This window comes from Natator depressus, chromosome 13 (genome assembly GCF_965152275.1).
Source record: "Natator depressus isolate rNatDep1 chromosome 13, rNatDep2.hap1, whole genome shotgun sequence".
In the NCBI taxonomy this organism is placed as follows: domain Eukaryota; kingdom Metazoa; phylum Chordata; order Testudines; family Cheloniidae; genus Natator; species Natator depressus.
This window is the reverse complement of record NC_134246.1, coordinates 31,637,987-31,663,990: the sequence shown is the minus strand read 5'-3', so window position 1 is coordinate 31,663,990 and position 26,004 is coordinate 31,637,987. Positions and strand designations below refer to the sequence as shown.

Sequence of the window (26,004 nt, the reverse complement as noted above, 5' to 3'; positions counted from 1 at the left end):
CAGAGCGTAAGCCCAGGCTCCCAAGATAAATGGAGCAATGTCCACACCATTCACTGTCCTTTCCCCATTATGGTAAATAGAGTTGAGTTCTGAAAGAGCCTAATATGATGGAGCCTTCATTTATGTCTGTAAGCCTGCCACAGTGGTTGTAAACCCACAAGCCTTGGGAGCACAGTGGAGAAGTACCCTTTTCTGTATAAGAATTCTGAGCCCTGATGGAGTGGGCAAATAATAGGCACACGGTCCCATCAGTTGCCCCAATACAGTTAGGGAATCCCATGCATACAAAACTATCAGTAACTTTGTGAGTATCACTAAACTTTATAACTTGTTGCAACAGTACTTTTTCTTTGGCATTGCGTTTCATACCTGCATGACAGTGGTCCCAGTGATTGATCTCCCCACAACGAGTTGTTTCGCTATGGACCAGTAGCATTCTGGGGTGGCCAGCTTCTAGATGACAGTTGTGACTCGCTTGTCCAGGGTTATGGGGCACCGCATGTTTGTATGCTGCTGCTGTAGAGCTGAGGTCAACACAGATCTCTAGAAAGGTTGCCTTTCCCACGAAAGTCTCTCATAAGAACAGCCAGACTGGGTCAGACCAATGGTCCATCTATCCCAGTATCCTCTCTTCTGACAGTGGTTAATGCCAGGTGCTTCAGGGGGAATGAACAGAACAGGCAAACATCAAGTGATCCATCCCCTTTTGTCCACTCCCAGCTTCTAGCAAACAGCTGCTAGGAACACTCAGAGCATGGGGTTGCATCCTTGCAGACGTTGGCTAAAAGCCATTGATGGACCTATCCTCTGTGAAAATATCTAATTCTTTGTTGAACGCTGTGCGTTGAGTAAAGAAATACTTCCTTTTGCTGCCAATTAATTTCATTAGGTAACCCCTAGTTCGTATGTTATATGAAAGAATAAATAACATTTCCTTATTCACTTTCTCCACACCTGTCAAAATTTTATAGCCCTCTATCATATCCTCCCATTAATCATCTCTTTTCCAAGCTGAAAAATCCGTTTTTTAATCCCTTATATGGAAGCTGTACCATACCCATATTAATTTTGGTTCCTTTTCCAATTCCAATAGATCTTTTTTTGAGATGGGGTGACCACTTCTGCACACAGTATTCAAGATGTGGGTGTACCATGGATTTATATAGCAGCATAATAATATTTTCGTTCTTATCTATCCCTGTCCTAGTGATTACCAACATTGTTAGCTTTTTAGACTGCCACTGCACATTTGAGTGGATGTTTTCAGAGAACTATCCACTATGACTCCAAGATCTCTTTCTTGCATGGTAACAGCTAATTTAGACCGCATCATTTTGTATATGTAGTTGGGATTATATTTTCCATTGTGCATTACTTTGTTTATCATTTATCAACATTGAATTTAATCTGCGAATTTGTTGCCCAGACACGGAGATTTGTGAGAGCCCTTTGTAACGCTTTGCAGTCTGCTTTGGACTTAGCCATCTTGAGTAATTTTGTATAGTCTGCAAATATTGGCACCTTACTGTTTACCCCTCCCTCCAGATCATTTATGAATATGTTGAACAGTACTGGTCCCCGTACAGACCCCTTGGGGACACCACTATTTACCTCTCTCCATTCTGAAACTGACCATTTATTCCTACTCTTTTCTTCCTGTCTTTTAACCAGTTACTGATCCATGAGAGGACCTTCCCTATTGTTCCATGAATGCTTACTTTGCTTTAGAGCCTTTGGTAAGGGACCTTGTCAAAGGCTTTCTGAAAGTCTAAGTACACTATATCCACTGGATCACCGTTGTGCTCATGTTTATTGGCCCCCCTCAAAGAATTCTAATAGATTGGTGAGGCATGATTTCCCTTTACAAAAGCCTTGTTGACTCGTCCCCAGCAAATTGTGTTCATCTATGTGTCTGATAATTATGTTCTTTTGTATAGTTTCAACCAATTTTCCTGATATTGAAGTTAGGCTTACTGGCCTGTAATTGCTGGGATTGCGTCTGGAGCCTTTTTTAAATATTGGTATCCCCTTTGCTACCCTCCAGTCATCTGGTACAGAAGCTGATTTAAATGATAGGTTCCATACCACAGTTAGTAGTTCTCGCCACTGCTGGTCATCCCAGGTCTTTCCCACCAATCCATGCTGGTTTCCTGAACCCAGAGATAGCGCTGCATGTTGTAAACCTGCTCCAGGAACTGGCCTTTTCCTGTCGGTTGCTCTTTTTCTTTGTCTGCTTCCTGGTTCCACTGCTGTAGAAGACCTGCTGCTGCTGGAGGAGCTGCTGTTGCTGCCACATCATCTGACTTTGAGGGCTGACGTATAGCCGAGCCCAGGCAGCCTCTGCATGTTCAAGGTTGTCAGCATAGTGGCCCAGAGCATTAAGGCGTATAGGAATAAACAGGAAGAACTATAAGTACTAGCGAATAATCACAGCTGTGACATAGTTGGCATCATAGAGACTTGGTAGGATAATACACATGACTGGAATATTGGTATAGAAGGATACAGAATATGTAGGCAGATTTCTGAACTATACCTATTAGAAATGGTGACCTAAAACAAACATTAAAAAGGTACACATTTTTATCAGATAAATTAATCACTGGAACATCTTACCAAGGTATATGATGGATTCTCCATCAGTTGATGTATTTAAATGAAGATTGGGTGTCCTTCTAAAAATACACTGGAGCTCAATCACAATTTATAAGCTTGATGCAGGAATTATTAGGTAAAATTCTATTATCTGTGCAATAGAGGAGGTCAGACTAGAAGACCATTAAAGGTCTTTTCTGCCTTAAAATATATAAATATGTATACATAAGGCAACGAAATTCACATTGCAAGAAAATTCTGTCATTTTCTAACTTTGGAGTAATTGTCTTTCAGTTGTTCTAATGTGATTTAGCATGTCTATGTCTGGGCAATCTTTAATGTTGGTACAGTTCTACTTTAATTTATTGGTTAGGCCCCCATAAACTAGGCTGGAGGTGTGTATACAGATTCTTATCACTCGAAATAAAATGAATCAGTGCGTAATCTGTGTATAGGTGTAGTGTGTTCTCAGGAGTGCTGGTATGTCAGTTTTGTGCAATGCATTTAGTTATAAAGACAACTTACAATGGAAGTTAAAATTTCAGATTTATTTTTTATTTATCGAAAATGATCAGATTGAATTGCTGGGATAAGGACATGTGGTTCTGTGTTTTATTAGATTTTACCTTGTTTTACCTTACAGTTTCTTGCTGCAAAAGATTCCCTGCAGCCATCTGAAGAGAAAGTGAGTGCCTTCACAAAGATAATAGAAGCAATGGGATTCACAGGACCACTGAAATATAACAAATGGGTAAAGCAATTATTTTGGTAGTCTTAATATTTTCCTGTAGTTGGTTACTTTACATCTGTTTTGAAAACTAGGTTCTTTGTGACATGGGAGGGATATTTATGTGCACAGTCCCATTTCATATTACCCATATAAAGTCCTCTCACACAACATGGAGAATAATAACCCAAGGCTTTAACCTGCCTTGATATATGCACAGGGCCTCCATTGACACAAGTAGGAGTTTTATTATTTTGGTGTGTAAATGAGTGTGAAGGCCATTTGGATTCCCAAAAACTTATTTCCTCACTTTATTCATCCATCAAAGTTCCCACATCACAGTTACCCTCCAGCAATGGAAGCTGGCAGCAGTTCCCTTTGGGTGCTTGTGAACACGACTCCGAGTTGTCCAGAGGGTTTTGCTGAAGAGCATTGCATGTTGCTTTCTCTCTTGGTCCCAACAAAGGGTGACCACACTGCCTCTGCTTTGTTATCACTTGCTTTTGGTCCAGGGACTTGGACTTACAGGGATGATGGATTTTGTGGTTATGAGTCTAGATTGGGACTCTAGAGACCTGGGTTCATTTTGTGGGTTTGCCACAGGCTCCTTGTATGACCTGGGGTAAGTCACTTAATCTTTCTGTTCCCCACCTGTAAAATTTCATCCACCCTTTGCCTTCCTTATTTAGACTGTACGCTCTCCAGGGCAGGGACTGTCTTTCACTGTGTGTTTGTACAGTGCCTAGCACTAAGGGTCCTGATCTTGTTGGGGTCTCTAGGTGCTATGATGATAGCAATAAAAATGAAAATAAGAATTTGAGTGCTGAGCATCACATGACAGTTCTTGAGCTAATCTTACATTGATTTGAAATCTGAGTTAAGTTTATGTGTAACTCAACTTCCCTTATATATAGTAACTGAGTTGTGTCCTCCTTTAAAGATCTAAATGTGGGTATCTGACCTTCTTGAGTGGTTATTGGTGTCTGTGCATGTGTTTGGGATGTTGCATGTTATTTAGAGAGAGGCTTGTTTCTTTTCAGTTTTTCTTCAAGAGAATATATGTTCTGCTCAGTTCTCTCCAGATAACACACTGAATTAATAAAGAATGAGGATGTTCCAATAACGGGCAGTTAACATTACGTATGGCAAATGCTGGAGATCTCTGCTATAGATTTCCTGTGTCATCCTGGATCAAATCACTTAATATTTGTGCCTCAGTTTCTCCCATCCCTAAAATAGTGATTATGCTACTCTGTCTCACAGGGATGTTGGGAGGATAATTTCGTTAATGTCTGTAATATGTTCAGGTACTATGGTGAAAAGGGTCATTAAAAAGACTATAAATAAAACAAAGGAAAATGGATTGTATATTTAATGGAGGATTATAAAGTCAGGATGAAAATTAATTGAGACTGAGCCCATACTAACTATATTGGTTTCAGTCATTGTGCAGAGGTAACAATACACCAGAACAAAATTTCCATAAAATTTAACTGAAATAATTTTGCATTGATAATCTCTCATTGTATCGGTGTTGTCACAAAGTCTGAACTCAAGTGGTGCATTTTCAATTGTAATTGTAATGGCACGTAAGAGTTTAGGCATAATTCTGATTAAGAGAGCTTTGGATGTCAAAATCTTCCATTTTTCTGGCAGAACTTCAAGACTACTGAATGAGGAGAACAATTGTGCCTTAAAGCTGTTCTCCTCCTTTGGAAATTATTTCCCTAGTTTCCTTGTAGTCAGATCAGACTTAAATTCACCTTTTGGTATTTTGATGTGCTGTCTTAAAATGCAGAGGGCACACATTCTGATTAGGTGGTCTACCAGTTCAGTGGGTTTATGGTTCACTTTGAGGTGGGTTCGCCTAAAATGGTGGGCTCATTGTTCCCTAGCAGTCCCAAAGACAGGTGGAGGGAGAGTGCTGTGAATTCCCTACTTCTCCCAGTCCCTTCCCAAAGGTGAGTGGAGGGGAGCAGTTAAGAGTTTTCCTCTTCTGTCTCTGATTTGTGTACAGGCAGTCCTCGGATTTACAACACAATTGGTTCCTTACAATTGCATCGGAATGTCGGAACTCGGAACTGCAGTCTATTCCATTCTGGGATCGAGCGTCGTAAACTCGAAACCTATAGTCATAAGTCGAATCAGAGTGTCAATGTAGAAGCGTCGTAAGTGCCGTTCCTTGTAACTTGAACATCGTAAAGTCGAGGACTGCCTGTATCCTATTTTTAAAAAATGTAATGAACAGGCTAGTGTTGCACTGGAAGGTAGTAAACAAGACTACCAAGTCTTGGGGCACGTTAAATCTATATCACCAAGGTCTTTGTCTGAGATTTTCTTTTAGCACCTTAAACTTGCTTGTTCTATTAGTGTATTTGAAGCTAAAAAGAGAAATTTTGATGAGTCTTTGGCACATCAATGGTTTATTTTTAAAAATATTTAAAAATTGACTTGTGCAAAATTCGTCTCAGAATAGTATAAATCAACACTGAGAGATATTGGAGGAAATCATAAAAGACAAAACAGGCCCATCTGCACATGTTTCTTTTTGAAATGCGTTGGGATGGCTTTAAGGAAGGGCATTAAAATGAGTGTCTAATCCAACACATGGATACACGTATACACGATCATAGAAGAGCACTGTGTACGCTTGTGTAACTTATCCAGACTTCATGGCGACCTTTTGGTGAGTACTACATGTGTTGTGTTTTCTCTCTCTCTAGAAGATTAAGATAGCGGCTCTGCGCATGTACACTTGCTGTGTGGAGAGAACTGACTACGAGGAATTCTTTCACAGTAAGTTATTGTTCTCTAGGATACTAGAACCTGGAGTGTGCCCCAGATGAGGTCGGGGCTGGCTAGAACCTGGACTACCCAGTGCCTGTGACAGGTTGGCCTGGCTGGAAACCAAACGTGTTCCCCTGTGTAGTGGGGGTAGGGCTGTATAGAACTGTCCTGCCCTAAGAGCAGTGCCCCATGCCCCCCTTATGAGGCTGGGTCAGACTATGGAAAATGAATTTGCTGCTGCCGTCTCATTCTCCTACACCTTCTGCACTGGGGGGAGGGAGGGTTAGAATTCCAAGATGTGGCCAGACAGAACCCAGCATGATCCACCCATGAGGGCTGTCTACAACCTGAAGATGCCCCTCCCCTGTGGCCAAGGTAGGGCAGGCTAAAATCTATATTCTCAGCCTTTCCATATTTGTGGTATAGCTGGCTGGCTACAGCATGCCCCTGGTATTCTACCCATTCCAGCACTGTGATAGGGCCATCTAGAGTGTGCATGCATGCGCGCGCGCATCCTACTCACCCATACCCTGTCTTGGCACATGGGTCTAGAATTGGGACAAGCCCCTGGATAGAGGGGAGGGTCTTACTACAACCAGAACACCCTTTCCCCTTGATGTATGGGAGTGTCTTGGACTGGGAAGACCCTTCTCCACTGTTGTGGGGGCGGGACAGCTAGCTCCTGGAGACACAACTCCCTTTCTCCAGCCACACAACAGGGCTGGCTGTTTGTCAGTGTGGGAAGCGTGGCATTTTTTTCATGCTTATTTGAATTGTCAAAAAACCTGATGGAAATTGCATATGAATTTCCTAAGAACTAGGATTCACCATTAGCTCTGAAAATCTGGGACCTTTTCCTTTATGCACAAACATTCTCTTGGCTAACTTCTCTTTAGTTTTGGTATTTTATATGTGCTCATGACCAGGGTTTTCCGTTTCATTTTTAATTGGGTCTCTGACTCTATTTAGCAGAACATTTACAGTGATGATAGTGGTAAAAATTTAGAAAAAAAAATCAGAACACAACTAATATTAATATTAGTAAGTGAAGACCTCGGTACCTTTCATCACAACGTAATTTTGACAGGTTTCCATGCCCTCTTCTATGTCCTGCCCCAGTCTTATTTTTGGACAGTTACACTTTTGGCATAGCAGCCATTTTGAATTTAGTTTTAACTGGGGAGCATTAGGATTAAATGTATAAATAGTGTTTGTGCTGGTTTTTTTTAATATATTTAGTGTCATTTTAAGGTATTTTTAAATAGGCTACTAGCATTAAAAAGCATTAAGCACTTTTTAAATAATTTACAAAACAGAGGATTATCAGAAAATAAGAGTTAGTTACATGGACAGGAAAAAAGACAGAAAAAATAAAGGGGATTAAACAAGATAAAATGAAAGAGAAATTTAAAACAGCAAGACAAGGAAAAAAGGCAAAAAAAAAAGAGAGAATTAAGTGGAATATTACAAGTGAGAAAGTTTTAAAACTGCAAGAAAGGAAAAAAAGCCCCATAGCCTGTTACAGGTCGAATGGCAGAAAGAGGGAAAATAGAGCAGAGTAAACAAAGTGATAGAGAGTTTTAAAATAACAAAAAAGGAAAAAAGCCTCTCACTGGTCGAATAGCAGAGAGAGAAATTAAAGTGGATTATCACAGGGAGAGCGAGCTTTAAAATAGAAATAGAAAAGCATCTGTCCCCAATGGCTGTCACTAGTTAAATACCAGCAATTCCGGGACAATCAGCCGTGAACAAGCCACACCTTTTGTCTGAGCCAATCAGAAGATATTCTTCAGACACGTCATAGAATATTAAAATGAATGCATTTTCCTGAACCAGTGAAAAGTTTGTCTAAAGCCATTGCCTTTTAGGGACTTGTGCCAGGAGTCTTGATTTTCCTGACTCACTATGAACGCAGCAGGTTTTTGCATAAGGATGTATCATAGCTGAAGCAGTATGCCCCTTCCTGCAATAAACGAACTGTTTAAATTCTAGAATTAGAACTGAAATGTCATACCCCAGATAGAGAGATTTCAGTAATATTTTCTTTAAACAAATGAATGAGATAAAAAATGCAAGTTTTTGTGATAGGGATATTGTGTAGAAAGACCCCAGACTTTTTTTTAAATAGTGCTTTTAAAAGTTTGCCTAAATGAATTGCCCACTGTGCAAAAGCAACCCCAACCAAAAACTGCTCCAAAGACTTATTACTGTATGTAAAACACAGTCGAATTTGAGGTTTCAGAGTAGCAGCCGTGTTAGTCTGTATCCGCAAAAAGAAAAGGAGGACTTGTAGCACCTTAGAGACTAACAAATTTATTTGAGCATAAGCTTTCGTGAGCTACAGCTCACTTCATCAGATATATCTCATTTGGATTAGTCTAATTTGAGAGGCTAGTTGAAATGAATTTGTGAGAGTTGCTAACACTTTACCAGAGATAAGAGTGCTATTTCTTCCTGACTTTAAAAGAATTTAGATTTTTTTTTTAACATAGTCATGCCAAGTACAGTTTTACAAATAAACTTAAAAGATTAGCATAAAAAGCAGGGCATTAATAAGTGCTTTGTAGCACACACTTCTAAAGGTAATGGGGGAAAACGGCATTGTTAAATGTAAGTGAAGCAGCTTTGTAGATGTGTGTCACACAAATTTTTAAAGGTAAAATAACCAAAATCCATGTCTTAAGGATATTTTTGTAGAGGGCTAGTGAAATAAAAATGACATTTTACAGAGGCTTATCATTTGTATATTGTGGAGAAACCCTTTGTGAGAGATACTTTTTCCTTTTGCTAAAGAATTGTGTAACTTCAATAAGGGGGTGTTGTGGCATAGCTGAAGAAATGTGCCCCTCCTTTCTTCTAAAAAACTAACAGTTGCAACAGGAGTATTTTTAATCATAGGATTAAAATTTCTGTAACATCAGTTTACAGGGTATTTGTAAAATGAAGATTTTGGGGGGTAGTATAATATCACTTACGTTTGCACATGAAATATAAACGTTTTTTAAAAAGACAAGCTATAGCTTTATAACTGCATAAAGGAAGGAGATAAGGACTATTCCTATCTTAAGAAACATATCCCCTCCTCCTTTTGTCTAAAACAACTGTCTTTTGCAGCGAAATTTTTTTAATCACAAGATTAAAATTAAATAAAATGAGAATTGAAATAAACTGTTAGTATGAATTTTAATGACAAATTTTAAAAAGGCTCGACTGGTTCATTGCATTTGTGGTAATTAAATCTGCACTGGATCCCAGCATTACACTATGTCCAGCAAGGAAATTCATTGAGTTTTCCACCTTGTTTGTGGCTTTCTAGTGAAAACCAGTGTGGCCAGATATTTGCCTTTTCAGGGCAATGCAGATCACAGTCGAAGTAAATCTACAACTTCTTAGGATCCAGTTACAAATCCTGTCAGTTTTCACACGCTTAAACCATTAACTACTACTTTAACTTTGAGTACCTATTTATCACATAATTCGTTTTGGTTTGGGTTTTAATTCTGTAAGAGAACTGACTCAGGAAAGTCTGAGATATAAAAATAATGCAAAACTAAGTGTGCAACAGCCCCTGTTCTCCTATTCCCTTAAACAGAAGTTCCTCATTATTTAGGGAGGAAGACCAACGGACTTTTGAAGTTCTAGCCCTAAACTATTGGCTAAGAAAGTATTGTGTAAGTATTGTATAAAAAAGGATAAGAACAGACCTGTTGATTAAAGATGGAAGCACCTTGAAGCATGCCTCACCAACACCATCAGTCAAGCAGCTCATGTAGAGACGTTATACGAGCGAAGCTGAAGGACTTGAACACACATCCCAGTGACACAAATGATGTTTGAGACATGGCAAGGGAGTAGAGCAACAGGGATAGCTGCTGATAAACAACATGGGCAAAGGGACAATGTGGAGGAGAAGCATGAGGCAAGACCACTGACCCAAGTTTTGTTTGAGACTCTGGACCACAACCAGAAGACCCCAAAAGATTCAAATAGTGAATTGTACAGAGATGAGTTATAGGTATGTTGCATGTAAGAATGGTTAGGTGCTTGGAGGGGACCTGGCCATGGTAGCTTAATTTGCTAGAGCCTTTTGGATTGAGACCATACAGAGGCAATCTTCTTTGAAACTGCAAACTGAAGAGGTCTCTTGAAACGCAAAGTAAAATGTTTTAAAAGTACATTATTAAAAAAAGTACATTGATACTTCAAATTTTTCAGCATTTGAGCATTGGTTTTTCAGATACCGTGGAGAATCTGGACACTGACAGCTACAAAGGAGCAAATGGATTGGGCCTGATCTGATCTTACCCAGACCCAAACAAGATGCTCAATAGGATGTTGAAAGAGAAGGGGATATTTATTCAATAGCATGTACTAGCTAACATTGACGAACAAATATGGTATCGAGCCTGTAAGCCTAAAATTATTATGCAAGCAATTGTACAAGTTGATGTCAGGGAATCATCAAGCACTGTCTGAAAGAGAAGCAATTTAAGCACTGCCCAGGGGCTGTCGTAGAACCCCCAGCTAGAGGAGTCATGACTGTGTGAACTGGACTGTAGATGATGTGAACTATAAAATCAAAGAGAACAGTAATAGAAATATGTCAGTGTTTCTTCAACTGTGTCCAGATTTCTCTCTCTATATATATCCCAACTTCTCAAAAAATGGTATTGAAAATTAATCCATACAGGGGTCCCCAAAACTAGTTTTTAAATTTAAAAAAAAACCCTGCATTTGACAGTTTTGATGAATACTCCATTATAAAACATGCTAACACATTTTTAATTTACAAAAACTAGTATAGTTCATTTTGTAAAACCTTTTCATTAATCCTTTGTTAAAAACAGTTGCTTGAGCAAAAGAATGTCACTGCATAACAAGTTTTGAAATTTTCTCAGATCCTTTAAATTATAATGCACACACTTTTGTGTGAAATTCTGCTGTTCATTTGTTTAAAGAAAAAATGACTGAAAATTCTCTAACTGGATTAAAACTAAAGGATGCCTCTGTGTTACAAAATGATGCATTAACTGTGTTCTTAATGTCATGTTTAGATGCACTATAAAAACATGTTACTATAGCTTTATTTCTAATTAAAGTTCTTTTGTTGCAGGGGGCAGGGAGGGGCAGATTTATTCAGATAGGCCCTGGCTCTGTTTTACTGCAGTTTCACAATTCTTTAGCAGATGGAAAGAATGGCTGTCATAAAGGCATTGCCTCCCCATAATTTACAAATGATAAACCTGTGCAAACTGTCCTTTTTATTTCACTAGCCTGCTACAAAATATCCCGAACTCATGGATTTTGATATCTTTAAAAGTGTGTATGTGATGGCTACAAAGCCATTACCATGCCTGAAGAAGAGCTCTGTAGGTTGAAAGCTTGTCTCTCACCAACAGAAGTTGGTCCAGTAAAAGATATTACCTCACCCACTGTGTCTTTCTAAGCACTTTGTACATTTAGTTCTAATGCTCCCCATTAATTTTTTTTTAAATGGCCATCAAACCAAAAGTGTACACATCCAAAAATGAGAAGGGGCGTGGAACATAAACCAAGAAGGGGGCTTGGAAACTTGTCAGAATTATATGGTGATGAAAGTTATAAAGGTCTCCACTTCTAATATTAAACATAAGGACGTTTCAGAAAATAATTGTTGCCCCTTTGACATGAGCAGTTAGCCAAAAACCAGGGCCTAGCAAAGTTGATTCCATTAGGATGAGAAATCAGTGTTACGAGTCAGGTGTATTCTGGGTGTAATCTTGTTTACAAAAAAAATACATACTGTCACCGTTTGCCTGATCACAATAGAGATATAGTAAGCAGTTTCCTTGCCCAGAAATGCCTGCGTCTGCCACTCTAATGAACTCTGGGCCCACAAATCTCTGTCTCTGCTTCCTCTCAGGGTTACGCTCACCATTCCTCCTGGCTTTCTATCTCTTTCCACATGCACAGGCTACAACCAGTCTTCTAGGCGCTGTGTTTGCAGCCACGGAACGCCATTTATCTATCTGGGTCAGCTCATGCTTGATTTTGCAGTTTAGGGACTTGGTGGTAGTTTTCAGTGTCTGCAGCTGTGTTTATTACATAAAGGGACTTGGCTGCTCCTTTTGTTGAACCTGAAAAAGTGCTTGGCATACCCATTGGCTTTAATGTGGTCTGTTATTGTATCTAAGACCACCTCCCTGCCCCCATCATGGCAGCACAAGAAGTTCTCATTTTTCATTGTACCTGACTGATAGCGCTCAGCCTACAGTAACCACACCCAGACTTTACAGCATCCCAGAGAGCTTTCTTTTTCATTCCTCTTATGAGCTGCATGTTTGTTTGGTTTCTTTGGCTGAAAAGGAACTGACAGCTGGAGGCTGTGCAATTCTAGTGATTCCTCTTCACATGATGCTCACTCCTGAGAGGTGTAATGCTTTGACTTACTAGTTGGCTTCTGAATCTCGTCTTAAGCTGCAGGAGAAATTGTCTATAACCTTTACCTTGGAAATAAAATTTAATTTTTTGAAAACTGTTATATCTGACTGAGCATTTTGGTGGGGTCGGAAAGGTAGCAGGGTGTTGCTCTGTGAGTTGAAATTCAGCTGAATTTTTTTTAGCCATCTATAAGGTTCCTAGGTCATGGTATAATCCTTAACCAAACACTTGACCGGTAGGTGGCAAGATTCCTTTCTGTTGTGGACAGCTTTGCTTGAAAAAGGACAATAAGTTTAGCTGCTTTGAAATCTTAGCCCATGGCATTCTTGCTAGCTGCAAATTGGGAGATCTGATTTTTCCAAAATTCTGGGTGTCTTTCAGTTTTTGCATGATTTTGTTTTTTTGGGTAAGTTTGTCACATTTAACAGCGTGAAATTCCACTGTCTTGCCCTTCCTTTATAACTTTTTAGTTAGCCCTGGAACTTGGTAGCCTTAGCCTCACATGAGGTTATGGGAGATAGCAAATGGTCAGCTTGTACCTGTAGAGAGTAAAATAGTTTTTTTAATAAAGTTACCCCTTGCGCAAGGGTCAGCAGTGGGAAATAGTACCAGGAATCTGAAAAGGTGTCTGCTTCACGTAGCTTGTCATGCAAAGCAAAGGAAGCTAATTGCACATTTTATTATAATTTATTGGAGGGTAGCTTTATTTTCCACTGATTTTTTTAAAACCTTTCTGATTAAAAGAAAAACACATTTAGCACTCTTTCTGAAGTTTTTCTGTTACATCCAACATAAATGTTCCAGTTCCATGTGTTTTAATGGTTGCTAGATGGCAGATCCTCCTAGTACTATATTTGATGCTATGAAGTAAAACTTGCACAGAACCTTAATATTGCGTAATTGAGTATATACAACGTATGCGAGTTGGCATTGCTGTGAGACCTGCTCATTTAAAAAATGTGTATAGTAGATGTTGATTAACATGAAGTTGCATATCAGCCAGATCTTACAGAGTTTTCCAAATGCAATAGTGGCTCACCAAAGTCTTTTTTTTTAATGTCATCTTCAACAATTTCTTTTCTTTGATACTAGTTTTCCAAGGTACTCAGATTTTTCCACTTGTTCTAGTTCTTTGTCTCCAACTTTGATCTTTTCTTCTTGTCTTCCAGTTGCCATAGTTTTTTGGCTTCTCTTCTTCATGCTCTATTTGGATTTGGTAAGCCCTGGAAAGCTAAAGACATTTTGATAAAAACAAAAATCAGTGTACAGAGACAGTTGTCTTACCAGTACTGCTATACGTGTTGAAATGTTGGAGTATGAGGAAGGCCAATGGATGTTAGATATTGACTGCAGAAATGAACTGGCTGAGGGGAATACTGAGAGTTTCAAGATTGCAGAAAATAAAAAATGAAGTGATAAGAAAATGGCTATAGCAGGAAATAACACTGTTACAGAAGTTTCAAGGAAGCTGACTGCGATGGTTTGGACAAGAATGGACCTGGAAAAGATCTCATACGTGCCACTACATATCAGTGTGCAAGGAACTAAAAATAGAGGAAGACTGAGGATGCGTTGAATAGGCACGATGGAGAATGACCTAGCGCAAAAAGGTTTAAAGATAAATGAAGCCGTGAAGTTGGTACGAGACAAAGTGGTGGAAAGATTTCATTTGGCCCCATTGTTGCTGAGCTGATGGATGGACATCAAGAAGCACATCAGCCAGAATGCAATTAGCCCAGCTTTTGCCATTGCCCACCAACAACAAAAGAAGCAAACCTAGTGAACAATGAACAGTTGCGAACCTAGTGAGCAGTGAACAGAGGAGAAGCAAACAGAGGGAGTATGCCAGGGAGCTCACCTAGGGAGAGAGACCACAGAGTTTTTGCCTTTCGGGCTTCTGGGAACAGTAAATACATCATCTGAAAAAGCTCTTGATACCGTACAAGGAAGAAAATATGGATTGTGATGGATCAGCTGTTTGTCTTTCTACTGGAGGACAGAAGCGACTTCGTCTGTACAAAATGCAAGCTGGTCTCCATCCTGAAAGAAAAGGTCAAAGGACTGAAGGCCCAAGTATCGACCCTGCATTGCATCAGAAAAAATGAAGACTTCCTGAATAGAAATCAGGATTTGTGTAGCCTGATTTATGGATTATAGATTAATTATATTGATTATTTAAGAATTCCCAGTTATTACTCTGAGGTTTGACTTATTCTTGTCCTAAGATCAGGCCCAGTATTATCAAAATTATTGTTCCTTTGGGAACCCTGATGTGCACAGTTGCAACACTCACATTTCAGAAACCTTTCTGTATTTGTAATAGTTTATTAATACATTTAGGAAAGTCACAAGCACTCTAACCCAGCAAGGTAGCAATAACACAGAATACACATCTCTATATACTCACTCCATCCCTTTCAGAACAACCTGAAATGTTAGCCATTATCTTCTTCATTACCATCACCTTCCTCGTCAGCACCAGTGGCCATCATCCTGGCACCTGCCAAGGGCTACATCTCTCTCTCCTGCTCAGAGGCTGGGAGACCATTTTTATAATACGTTATGCTGAGGCCCAACATAGTTATACATAGGCCACTATGCCTAATGCATATTCAGTGAGGGTTTTTCCTCTCTTCCTTATTTGTATTTCCTCACCTTACTAATGTTGGGGTGCCCTGCTACAGGATAGTACAGTGGTTCTCAAACTTCATTGCACCGCAACCCCCTTCCGACAAGAAAAATTGCTACATGACCCCAGGAGCAGAGACCGAAGCCTGAGTTTACCCAAGCCTCGCTGCCCCAGGCAGTGAGGGGCCAAAGCTGTAACTCAAGGGCTTCAGCCCTGGTCTTGGGGGCCTGAGTCCCGCCACCCAGGGCTGAAGCCGAAGCCTGAGCCCCACTGCTCAGGGCTGAAGCTCTTGGGTTTTGGCTTCAGCCCCAGGAGGTGGGGTTCGGGTTTTGGCTTTGGTCCTGGGTGGCAGGGCTCAGGTTACAGGCCCCCGTGCCCAGGCTTCAGCCCTGGGCACTACCATCTCTAATGCCAGCCCTGGTGACCCCATTAAACAGGGTCACAGCCCACTTTGGGGTCTCAAGCAATAGTTTGAGAACCGCTGGGTTAATATATTAATATCATCTTATTATCAAATACATCAGTTTGTTGCCATGGCATTCTTCTGGTCAGACATCTGCAGAGGTTCCTATCTTAAAGTATCCAAAAGCTGGTGTTAGCTCATATTCCTGTGGTTGCCTGGTGTCAGTATGTACAAACTTCCCCCTTAAACACACTATTCCCAGGTCCCCAAAACTTAGTTGGGCCATTGATCTGTGCCAAAGTTCATAGGCTTCAAGCTTTATGCTAACTGCTAAAAGCCAATGTCTTACAAGAGACAGACCTGCTAAATAAAATAAATGCTAAAGCTAGGTCTATGGGCCACATTCTGGTATTGCGGGCACAGCATGCCAAAGAATCGGAGAGGGCAGTGCAATGGGGACTGAAGAACAGGGAAGAAAGGAGGAGGAGAACCAGTATACCCCCAACATAGATAGAGATAAGCAACTGCTTTCAGGCTCTCTGCACAGGTAATACTGTTGCTAATGCCTTGGAAAAGTCATCTGAGGAAGGGGTCAGAAGGGATGGGAGTTTCGTGACCGCCACTTCCAAGAGGAGGAGCAGGGTGGTGGTGGTCGGGGACTGAGTCCTCTATCTGCTGCCCAGACTGAGAATCCCTGGAAGTGTGCTGCTTACCTGGAGCTAGAATTCAGGATGTGACAAAGTCTGCCAAGACTCATCAAGTCCTCTGAAGTTCTCACCAAAGGTGCATTGGTTTCCATCTGAGCCAGTATATTCGTCTACCAATATTTTTTCCTAAACCAAATAAATCTTAGCATGAGACCTCCTTTCATATGTTAGATGTAAGTCAGACTTTGGCCTTTTACCTGAATAGAACCAAGCAATTTTGGATATTGCCTAAACTGTTTGTCTCCATCGCAGAAAGATCTAGGGGGTACACGATTATTTCACAGAGACTGTTAAGATGGTTGTCTGGATATATTACTTCTTGCTATAATGCAGCTGGTGCTTTGCCTCCCCAGAGGATAACAGCACACTCTACCAGATCACAGGCAGCTTCCACAGCATTACTCCAAATCATTCCAATATCTGAGATATGCGTAGCTGCTACATGGGCCTCAGGGCATACCTTTTCGAAACGCTATGCTTTCATCCACGCCACCAGATGTGATGCCGCACTTGGTAATGCAGTACTGTCTTCAGTCTTGGACTTGATTCTGAAACTCCCTCCTCCCTGTGAGGATACTGTTTGGGAGTCACCTGAAGTGGAGCACCCACAGGGGCACTACTTGAAGAAGAAAGGGTTACTTGCTTTGTTCAGTAACTGTGGTTCTTTGAGATGTGTGTCCCTGTGCATGCTCCACTACCTGCCCTCCCTCCCCTCTGCTTTGGACTGTACTTCGTTGGACATTTGGACAGAGAAGGAACTGAGGGCGGTTCACCCATGCAGCCCGGTGTACCCTCAGAGCATGCCATGAGGTTGCACAGAGCTCATGCATGGGCCAAACGGACACTGCTAATGAAAAATTTCCTATCAAGGTACATGCACACCTGAAGCGGAGCATCTATAGGGAGACATCTTGAAGAACCACATTACAGCACAAGGTGAGTAACCCTTTCTTCTCTTGTTGAGAGAAACTGGCCATACTGGTGTGTTGCAGTTTTTGTTATGATTGTGGTTTTAATCATGTGGAGAACTTGATCCTGCTCACATTTGTCAATGGCAAAACTCCAGCTCACTTAAATAGTACAGGATCAGTCTCCTAGAGACCTTAGATGAGCATCTCATGTCTTTCTGTGTACTTAAATCAAACCAAATAAATAAAGAATAGTCTAGTTAAAGGGAAATTTACAACAGGTTATTTGAGCCATCCTTTAGAAAATGCAAATCCAGCCCTAGTGAAGCCAGTAAAAAGGAACGTAAGCAATGGCAGATAGTTGTAAAGTGGGAATTTAAAAATAGGGAGCGAAGAGGGATATTGAAGAGCAAATAGAGAGAGACATAAAAACATAATAAGAAATTCTTTAAGTATATGAGAAGCAGGAAGTCTGTGAGAGTATTGATGGGTGCGCTGGACCACTAGTGGGTAAAGGGAGTAACTAAGGAGGACAAGGACATTGCCGAGAAGCTAAATGATTTCTTTGCATGTCTTCCCCACAACTAATACTTGAGAGATACCAACCTGGACCTATTCTTCAAGTAAAAATTAGAGGACACTTTCAGAGACTGAAGTGTTACGAGCATATGCTAGAACAAATTGATACATTTTCAGAACAGCAAGTCACTAGGACCGGATGGTATCCACCCAAGAGTCTGTGGGAATCAAGTGTTTGAGGAATCAAGTGCTTGAGCTGCCTCGAGATTGAACTGCCGTGCATTTGGCTGTACGTAAACATGTTTGTTGTTGTATTTGTTTTTCTGTAGCACTTAGTCTCAGGGCATGGCTACACTGGAAACTTCAAAGCGCTGTCGAGGGAGCGCTCCCGTGGCAGTGCTTTGAAGCGCGAGTGTGGTCGTGTGCAAGCGCTGGGAGAGAGTTCTCCCAGTGCTCCTAGTAATCCACCTCCACGAGCGGGTTAGCGCCGAGCGCTGGGGGCGCGGCTCCCAGTGCTCGGAGCCTGTTTAAGTAGCTCTTTAAAGCGCTCTGACTTGCTGCACTCGCTGGTGATTTTCCACATCCCTGAGCCAGCAAGTTAGAGCGCTATAAAATGTAAGTGTAGCCAGGTCCTCAGTGATGGGCCAGGACCATCTTGTGCTAGGCATGTGCAAACACATAGATACAGAAAGACAAGGGGAGCACAAGGAAACAATGAGACAACATTGGTCAGTATGATGGGCAGCTTCTCAGCCTACCAGCTGCCTATCTGTTTGCTTTTTTGTAAGCAACATGGCAGAGGAGAGTTTTAAGGAGGACAGTGAGGTAGTTTTGTACGTTTACAGGGAGCTCCTCTGGTGTGTTGGGGCAACATGGAAGACAGCATGAAAGTGCTAGTTTGAAAATTTAACAAGTCACTGGGAGCTGCCATCTTGCTATCAGGAGTAGATGTTTGATTGTGACCAGTTTACCAAGCGGTGGGTGATCCTGGGAATTGCAAACCCATAAGCCTACTTCAGCATCAACTAAAATTGGTTAAAACTAGAATTATAAAATATAAAATTTCTTTAGATATGATATGAACAAACCAGCAACAGCATCTGTAAAGGAAAACTGCCTCTCTAATCAACTAGAATTCTTTAAGTACATCAGCAAAGTAGTGGATAATGGAGAAAAAGATGTTGTAAATGACTTAGAATTTTTTAAAAAATGGCAGAGTCCTCAGATGGCACAAAATATTTAGGTTAATCAAGTTTTGAGAAATCTGTGGGGAACTTCTGAGGGACATAGCCAAGGTAGGAAAATGGGCAGCATGAAGGCAAATGAAATTCAGTGTTGACAAGTGCCAAGTTAGTGCGCATTGGAAGGAATAATTTAAATTTATCATGTGCATTGTTGGTTTCTGAATTAACTGTAGACACTCATGATAAAATTCAAGGTGGTATTGTGGATGGCTCAATTTAAAACCTTTGTGCAATGTGCAGCAGTGATCAAAAAAATAAGTAATATTGAAAATATTATCATTCCATTATATAAATTGATGATAGTGCCTCATCTGGAATATTATTTTCTGTTCTAGTGTTATAAGAGCAGAAATAGAAGGGGTCCAAATACAGGTAGTGAACATTATTAGACACATGGAGAAACTTCCATATGAAGAGAGAGTGAAAAGATTGGGACTCTTTACCTTCTGGGGATGAAAAGAGGGAAAATGGTATAAGTATGCAAAAAATAAACAGTATAGCGAAGTTAATTAGAGCTCTTCTAGTTTCCCTCAACTAGGGGGTTGTCCATTTTGGATCTGCTTTTGACCAACAGGGATGAATTAGTTGTGAATGTAAGGTGGTCGGGAACTTGGGAGGAAGTGATCATAATCTGATAGAATTCAAGATCCTATGGAAAGGAGGGCATGAGAACAGCAAAACAAGGACACTGGACTTCAGAAAGGTGGATTTCAGCTGACTCAGAGAAATAGTAGGCAAGGTCCCATGGAAAGACAAATTAAGAAGAAAAGGAGTCGAGTGGGGCTGGCAGTTCGTAAAAGATGTAATATTAGAGACTCAACATCAAGCTATTCCGATACAGAGGAAAGATAAGAAGAGTCAGTGTGGTTGCATAAGTAGCTTTTTGGCTATCTAAAACCCCAAAGGGATGCATACGGGAAATAGAAGGAGGGGCATGTCACCAAGGAAGTGCATTATTCCCATGTATAAGTATGTAGGGCCAAAATCAGGAAAGCCAAGGCAAAGTATGAGTTACAGCTGGCAAGGAATGCTAGAGACAACAGGAGGGGGTTATTCAAATATGTTCAGACCAAAAAAAAAAGAAAGATCAAAGACAGTGTGGGTCCGCTGGTTAACGGAGAAGGTGAGCTGGTAACAGAAGATGATAGGAAGGTGGAGCTGCTCAGTGCCTACTTTGTTTCCGTCTTCTCATAAAAAATGTGATCGGATGACTAGCAAAGTTACCATAGATGATAAAGGGGAAAGGATGCAGATCGGGATAAGTAAAGAACACATCAGAGATCTTCTGACCAGTTTGAATGAATTCAGATCAGCAAGGCCTGATGCTGTTCACCTGAGGGTACTGAAGGAATTAGCTGAAGAAATCTTGGAGTCCCTGGCACAAATATATACAAACTGCTGGATGACAAGAGAGGTCCTGGAAGATTGGAGAAGGGTTCTACATTTGCCCATCTTTAACTGGTTGGGGGGGGGGGAGAGAAGGAGGAGCTGGGGAACTATAGACCAGTCAACCTGACCTCGATACCTGGGAAGCTAATAGAGCAATGTGTAGAACATTCAATTTGCCAGTACCCTGGAAGATGAAGGGGGTGATCACTAGTAGCCAGCTTGGATTTACCAAGAACAAATCATTTCAAACCAGCTTGAGTTCCTTCTTAGACAGGGCAGCTGATTTGGTGGATAGGAGGAATGCTGTGGACATAATATTCCTGGACTTCAGCAAGACTTTTGACACCATCCAACATGACATTCTGATAAGTAAACTGGAGAAAAGCAGGCTTGTCAGAACTGTTGTTAAGTGGACACATAATTGGTTAAACAACCACAAACGAAGAGTAGCTATTAATGGAATGATGGATTGGAGGGAGGTCTCAAGTGGAGTTCCACAGGGATCTGTTCTGGGTCCGTGTTAACATCTTTATTAATAACTTGGATGTAGGAATAGAGAGCACGCTGATCAAGTTCGCAGATGACGCAAAGCTGGGGGGGTTGCCAACACTTTGGAGGATAGAGCTAAAATTCAGAGGGATCTTGATAAATTGGAGAACTGGGCAATACACAACAAAATGAAATTCATAAAAGACAAACGTTAAGGTGCTACACTTAGGGAAGAAAAACCAAATGTACAAATACAGAATGGGGAAAAACTGGCTTGGCAGCAGTACTACTGAAAAAGATCTGGAAGTTGTGGCTCACAACCTCAACGTGATGCGATGCTGTTGCAAAAAAAGCGAATGCCGTTTCAGTTTGCATTAACAGAAGCACAGCATGCAAGTCACAGGAGGTGATAGTACCACTCTACTTAGTGCTAGTTAGGCCTCAGATGGAGCACTGTGTCCAGTTTTGGTCACTAATGTATAGAAAGGATGAAGAGAAACCAGAAAGAATCCAGAAGTGAGTGACAAAGATGATCAAAGGGATGGAATGCAAGCCATGTGAGCAAAGGCTGAAGGAACTGGATATGTTTAGTTTGGAAAAGAGGAGATTAAAGGGGGATATGATAGCGGTCTTGAAATACCTGAAAGGCTGCCATAAAAAAGCTGGAGAAAAGTTGTTCTCTTTTGCCAGAGAAGGCAAGACAAGATGCAATGGGTTCAAACTACTGCATAGCAGATTTAGATTAAATCTCAGGAAAAACTTCTTAACTGTAAGAACAGTAGGACAATAGAACAGACTGCCTCAGGAGATTGTGGGCAGCTTCTTCACTGGAGGTTTTCCAAAGGAGGCTGAATAGCCATCTGTCTTGGATGGTTTAGACACAACAAATCCTACATTGTGGTAGGGGTTAGACTAGATGACCCTTGCAATCCCTTCTAACCCTATGATTCTATCATACAAGAACAAAGGGTCAAAAAAAATTGAAGGCAACACATTTAAAACAGTAAAATCTTTTTTTTTTTTTTTTTTACAAAACACATATTTAATTTGTGGCATTCATTGCCACGAGGCATCATTGAAGCCAAAAGGTTTGTAGGAGTGAAAAGAGGATTAGACATTTGTCTGTCTCTCTCATTCTCTCTCTCTCTCATCCTGGAACATCTTTGCAGAGTTGGGGAGCAGTACAGTGTCACCACTCATTCCTGTCCATGGCTTGTTCCTCCATTAAGCCCAGCCTGGTTATGTCTCTGCATATGATGTCCTGCCATCTAGATGGTAGTCGACCTCTAGGTGGGACTGACCTTGGTTGTGCTTGCATTATTTTGTTTGGCATCCTGTCATCTGATTGTCATCTACATTGTCCCCCCATTGTAATCTTTTCGATTTGTAACCAATCTTGTACCCTGATTTCACAACCTACTCTCCTTCTAACTTCTTCATTGGTCTTAAATTCATTCCATTTTACACCTGCCATCTTTTGAAGAACTTTCTGCCTTCAGCCTTGTGATGGCTGCTTCCAGACCCGAGTAATACTGTTAGATATTTATACAGATGATGAAAACATACTCAGTTACATTAGATACAATGAAAATAAATTGCAGCCTTTGGGCATCTATCTGTACAGGATCAAGGATTTAAGAATAGTCCCAGTAAACAAGCTGTTGAGTTAGTTTTGTAACGTATGTGGCATATACAGAATACATGGCAGTGTGGTATGGCATAAAGGTTTTATTGGCACTCATTTGGGATTTGCTGATACTGAAAACTCATGTTGATAAAATCTTTATACTACATCATTCTATATTCTCTGCATAATATATGGTATGCACAAGTGAACAAAAATATATGAAAGATTGCATTTAACAAGGAAAGCAGAATACGTATTTTCAGCTTGGCCAAATTAACATAGCAGAAAGAACCTTTAAATTTTGGAATTCCTTAATTGAATGCTTGGTTCCACAACCTGAATGTTGCATTAACATTAGCTTTTTGCACTTAATATAGAAAGGCGCCTAGTGTATCAGCAGGTCAGGTTGTCAATTTGCATGTGATTAGTCGCTGTGCTTCTAAAACTCCCAGCGGTTTACTTTAATTTTACCAGTTTATAGACTGGCTGTTAGGATCTCTAGGCATATTAACAATGGAGGATTTAAAATACCCAAATAGTAAATAAACAAATTAACATTATGTCAGAGATGACACTTAAAGGACCTCCATAGCCTAATGAACTCCTTTTTTCCCACCCCTCCAGAAAAACTTGAGAGTGAAATTCTCCCTTGTGCAGAGACCTACATGAGATCTGTGCCTCTTTGACTTACGAGGTGCATAGGCTTTGTGTGGCCTGCTTTATAGAGTTGAACTTTGTCTTGGGTAAACAGAAGAGCCTGTCAGTGTTCTCTGAATGTCAACATACTCTACCTCTGTCAGACCAAGGGAGGAAGTCTGTTCCAGAACAGGAGGGGACTTGACATATGCAGACAGGCAAAAGAAGGAACTGGTAGCAAATCTGTCCTAACTGATCTCAACAGTCAGGTTAAAGCATGAAGAGTGAGACAGTTTCTGAATTAGCAGGTGTGAGGTCTGAACGCAGATCAGATTAAGAGGTATGGTATGGATAGAGGTCTTCTCTGTGCTAAGAGAGCTAGACGTGGAAAGAGAGATGGGACTTCCTTATTATTATTTTGTTTTAACATTTACAATGTGTAGCACCTAGAGGCCAGCCAGTCTAGGTGCTGTCCAAACATAGAGTAAATGACAGTTCCTTCCCCAAAGAGTTTGCAGTCTAAAAGGTGAGGAAAAAATGGTTTTCGGAGCTCTCTGTGGAGTAAAACACAAATTTCTGGAAGTAGACTAGGCAGGATCTTCTGATATATGTTTAGTGTATGAAACAAGTTGAAGTACAAAAATATATTTAAAGTAAGAACATTTCTTTAAAATGTAAAAATCAATGGAAAACATCTTGCAATTTTTCTGTGTTTAGTTGTGTTTTGTTTTTCTCCTAGGGTGCCAAATGCCTGATACATTGAACTCTTGGTTTCTAGTAGCCCAGCTTCATGTCTGGTAAGTGAAAGTTATAATAATTTTTTTATTTTCATGATGCAGACTGAAGCAGTCCTGTCAGGTCAAAAAGCAGTTCCATGGTTATTGACAAGAAATATTCTATTTGTTTTGTTAGCTTGTGTGTTTTAGCAAATTTTTATTAAAGGTCAAACAGACCCAAAGAGAAACTAATATTTGTAGTATTCTCAAAAATCCTCAGTAGCAGAAAGAGCATTGCTATGAGCTTATCAAAAAGCCTCACTCAGGCTGGATGGAAAACTCTCATTTAGCTGTTTTAGGAAAAGTTTACATTTACGTAAAAGTGGTTTAAATTGTGAGAATTTGTGGTGATTTTAATTGCTGGCTGTCAGAAACCTTTAGCAAATTATAGCACTGACATTTACACTTGCACCTCTAAAATGGCCATGCAAGTTCAGTAAATGCCAGATTGGGTGCATGTAAAAATATTTAATGCCATAAGCAATATTTTTTTCTTCATTTGTGAAATAAGTAGCCAAAAAAAATCTAATTTTCATCTAACATAACACATTTGAAAAGGTCAGAGGGACGTAGCAGGGACACACAAGGGAATACAGTATTTTCCAGACTGCCAGTTCTCTTAGGAGCCTAATGTCTGAAGAATTAAGTTTACTACTGTAACCTATAGGAGCTATCCACAGGCCAAAAGGAATTTCTGGGAAGAAATAGTCACTTGGCCCAGCAACCCTGTCCCCCTCATTTTTCTGCATCTCTTATTTCTCTTTTTTCCCCCTTAATTTCCAGACTCTGAAATGTATTGAGAGTCTTTGCATCTTACTTCCTTGGCAGCTTATTCCACTCAAAAAACTCTTAACATAACATTTGAAACCTGAATTGGATATATATGAATATGCTGAGTGATTATTTAATGAAAGGCCCTATTGTATTGTATCTTTTTGGTCACAGAGTTGGGATTAGTGTGAGCACCTTAAATAATAATTTCCTGACTATTTGGATTTAAATTTTCAACCTAAAACTATGTCTGTACTCTATTCCCTTGCTTTTTAAATATGTGTGAATCAGACTGAGAAACAACTTTGGTCTTAAAGAAACCCCAAAAATATTTAATGGAAATATTGAAATTGCCTCTGTTTGCCCTTCCCTTAATTTCCCTTCTGTTACCTCACTGAAAGATTCATTCCCCCTAACAACATAAGCAGAACCTCTTGCAATTATCTGTGTGGGTAGCCAAAGTGCTGGAAAGAGTGTATCTTCAAAGGTAAGGCTGCTACTGCTCCAAATAGCCTGTTATTACTTGCAGCTAACCATAGGCACATGTGGCCTCCCAGATCTTCACCCAGTCACGTGCTTCTCCTTTTCACTTCCAGTCCAGGTTCTGCTGTACCCTAAGATGTTTGAGGTTCTTTCTGAAGATATATTGGCAGTTTCTTATATCCTTCTATTTTAGAGGAAGGGGAGTTCATGGTGCTTTAATGTGTGTCTTGCATTGTCCATCAGCCTTCTTTAATATTTCTTTCCATTGCACTTTCATTAGATTTAGTTCCTTAAAACCTCTTTCCTTATATCTAATGGTCTTATTTTGCTGCACATTCTCCTCCTTGGTCCATTCCTATCCCCTAACTATATACAACTCTAAACAAAGTTTTTTTCTTTTTCAAGTACTTCAGGAAAATTATGTATGCTGCTTAGCAATGATTTGGCCAAACAGTGCATATTTAGCTACTTTAATCTTTCCTCCTAATTAATTGCCTTCAGCCCTCTGGTAATTTTCGTTGCTGGTTTCAGATTTCTTTCCAGTCTTTTGACATCTTTCTGTTGTTGGAGTTCCCACAACTGAAGATGATATTCCAAGGAGGGTGATGAGCTATTTATGCTAAGGGACTATGTTGGCAGAAGCCAAAATGGGTATAAACTGGCCATTCGTTCCTGGATAAATGTTTGATTATACCCAAAGTCTATGAGGGCCAGTGTCTTTTGACCCTCTTCATCTGAGATGGTGAGTTTCTTCAGGCTTTTACTTCAGGTCCTATTCTCTCCAGTTCAGAACTGCCCAAAGTTATACTCCTTGTAGTGGCAGTGGCGGAATCAGTGCCCCTGTTGTCCACAGGAGTCATTAGGTCTGTCCCTTGTCTTCTGGCAGCTGTGTTA

At 40.4% G+C, this 26,004-nt stretch overlaps 1 protein-coding gene across 1 annotated transcript in view; it reads left to right on the top strand.

The window, feature by feature from the left end:
* Positions 1-26,004, top strand: part of UQCC1 (ubiquinol-cytochrome c reductase complex assembly factor 1) — a 95,419-nt gene that overhangs the window by 16,695 nt on the left and 52,720 nt on the right. The window contains exons 4-6 of the mRNA XM_074969799.1: positions 3,239-3,346; positions 6,046-6,118; positions 23,820-23,877. Coding sequence (XP_074825900.1) covers positions 3,239-3,346; positions 6,046-6,118; positions 23,820-23,877 — 239 coding nt within the window. The remainder of the gene's footprint in view (positions 1-3,238; positions 3,347-6,045; positions 6,119-23,819; positions 23,878-26,004) is intronic.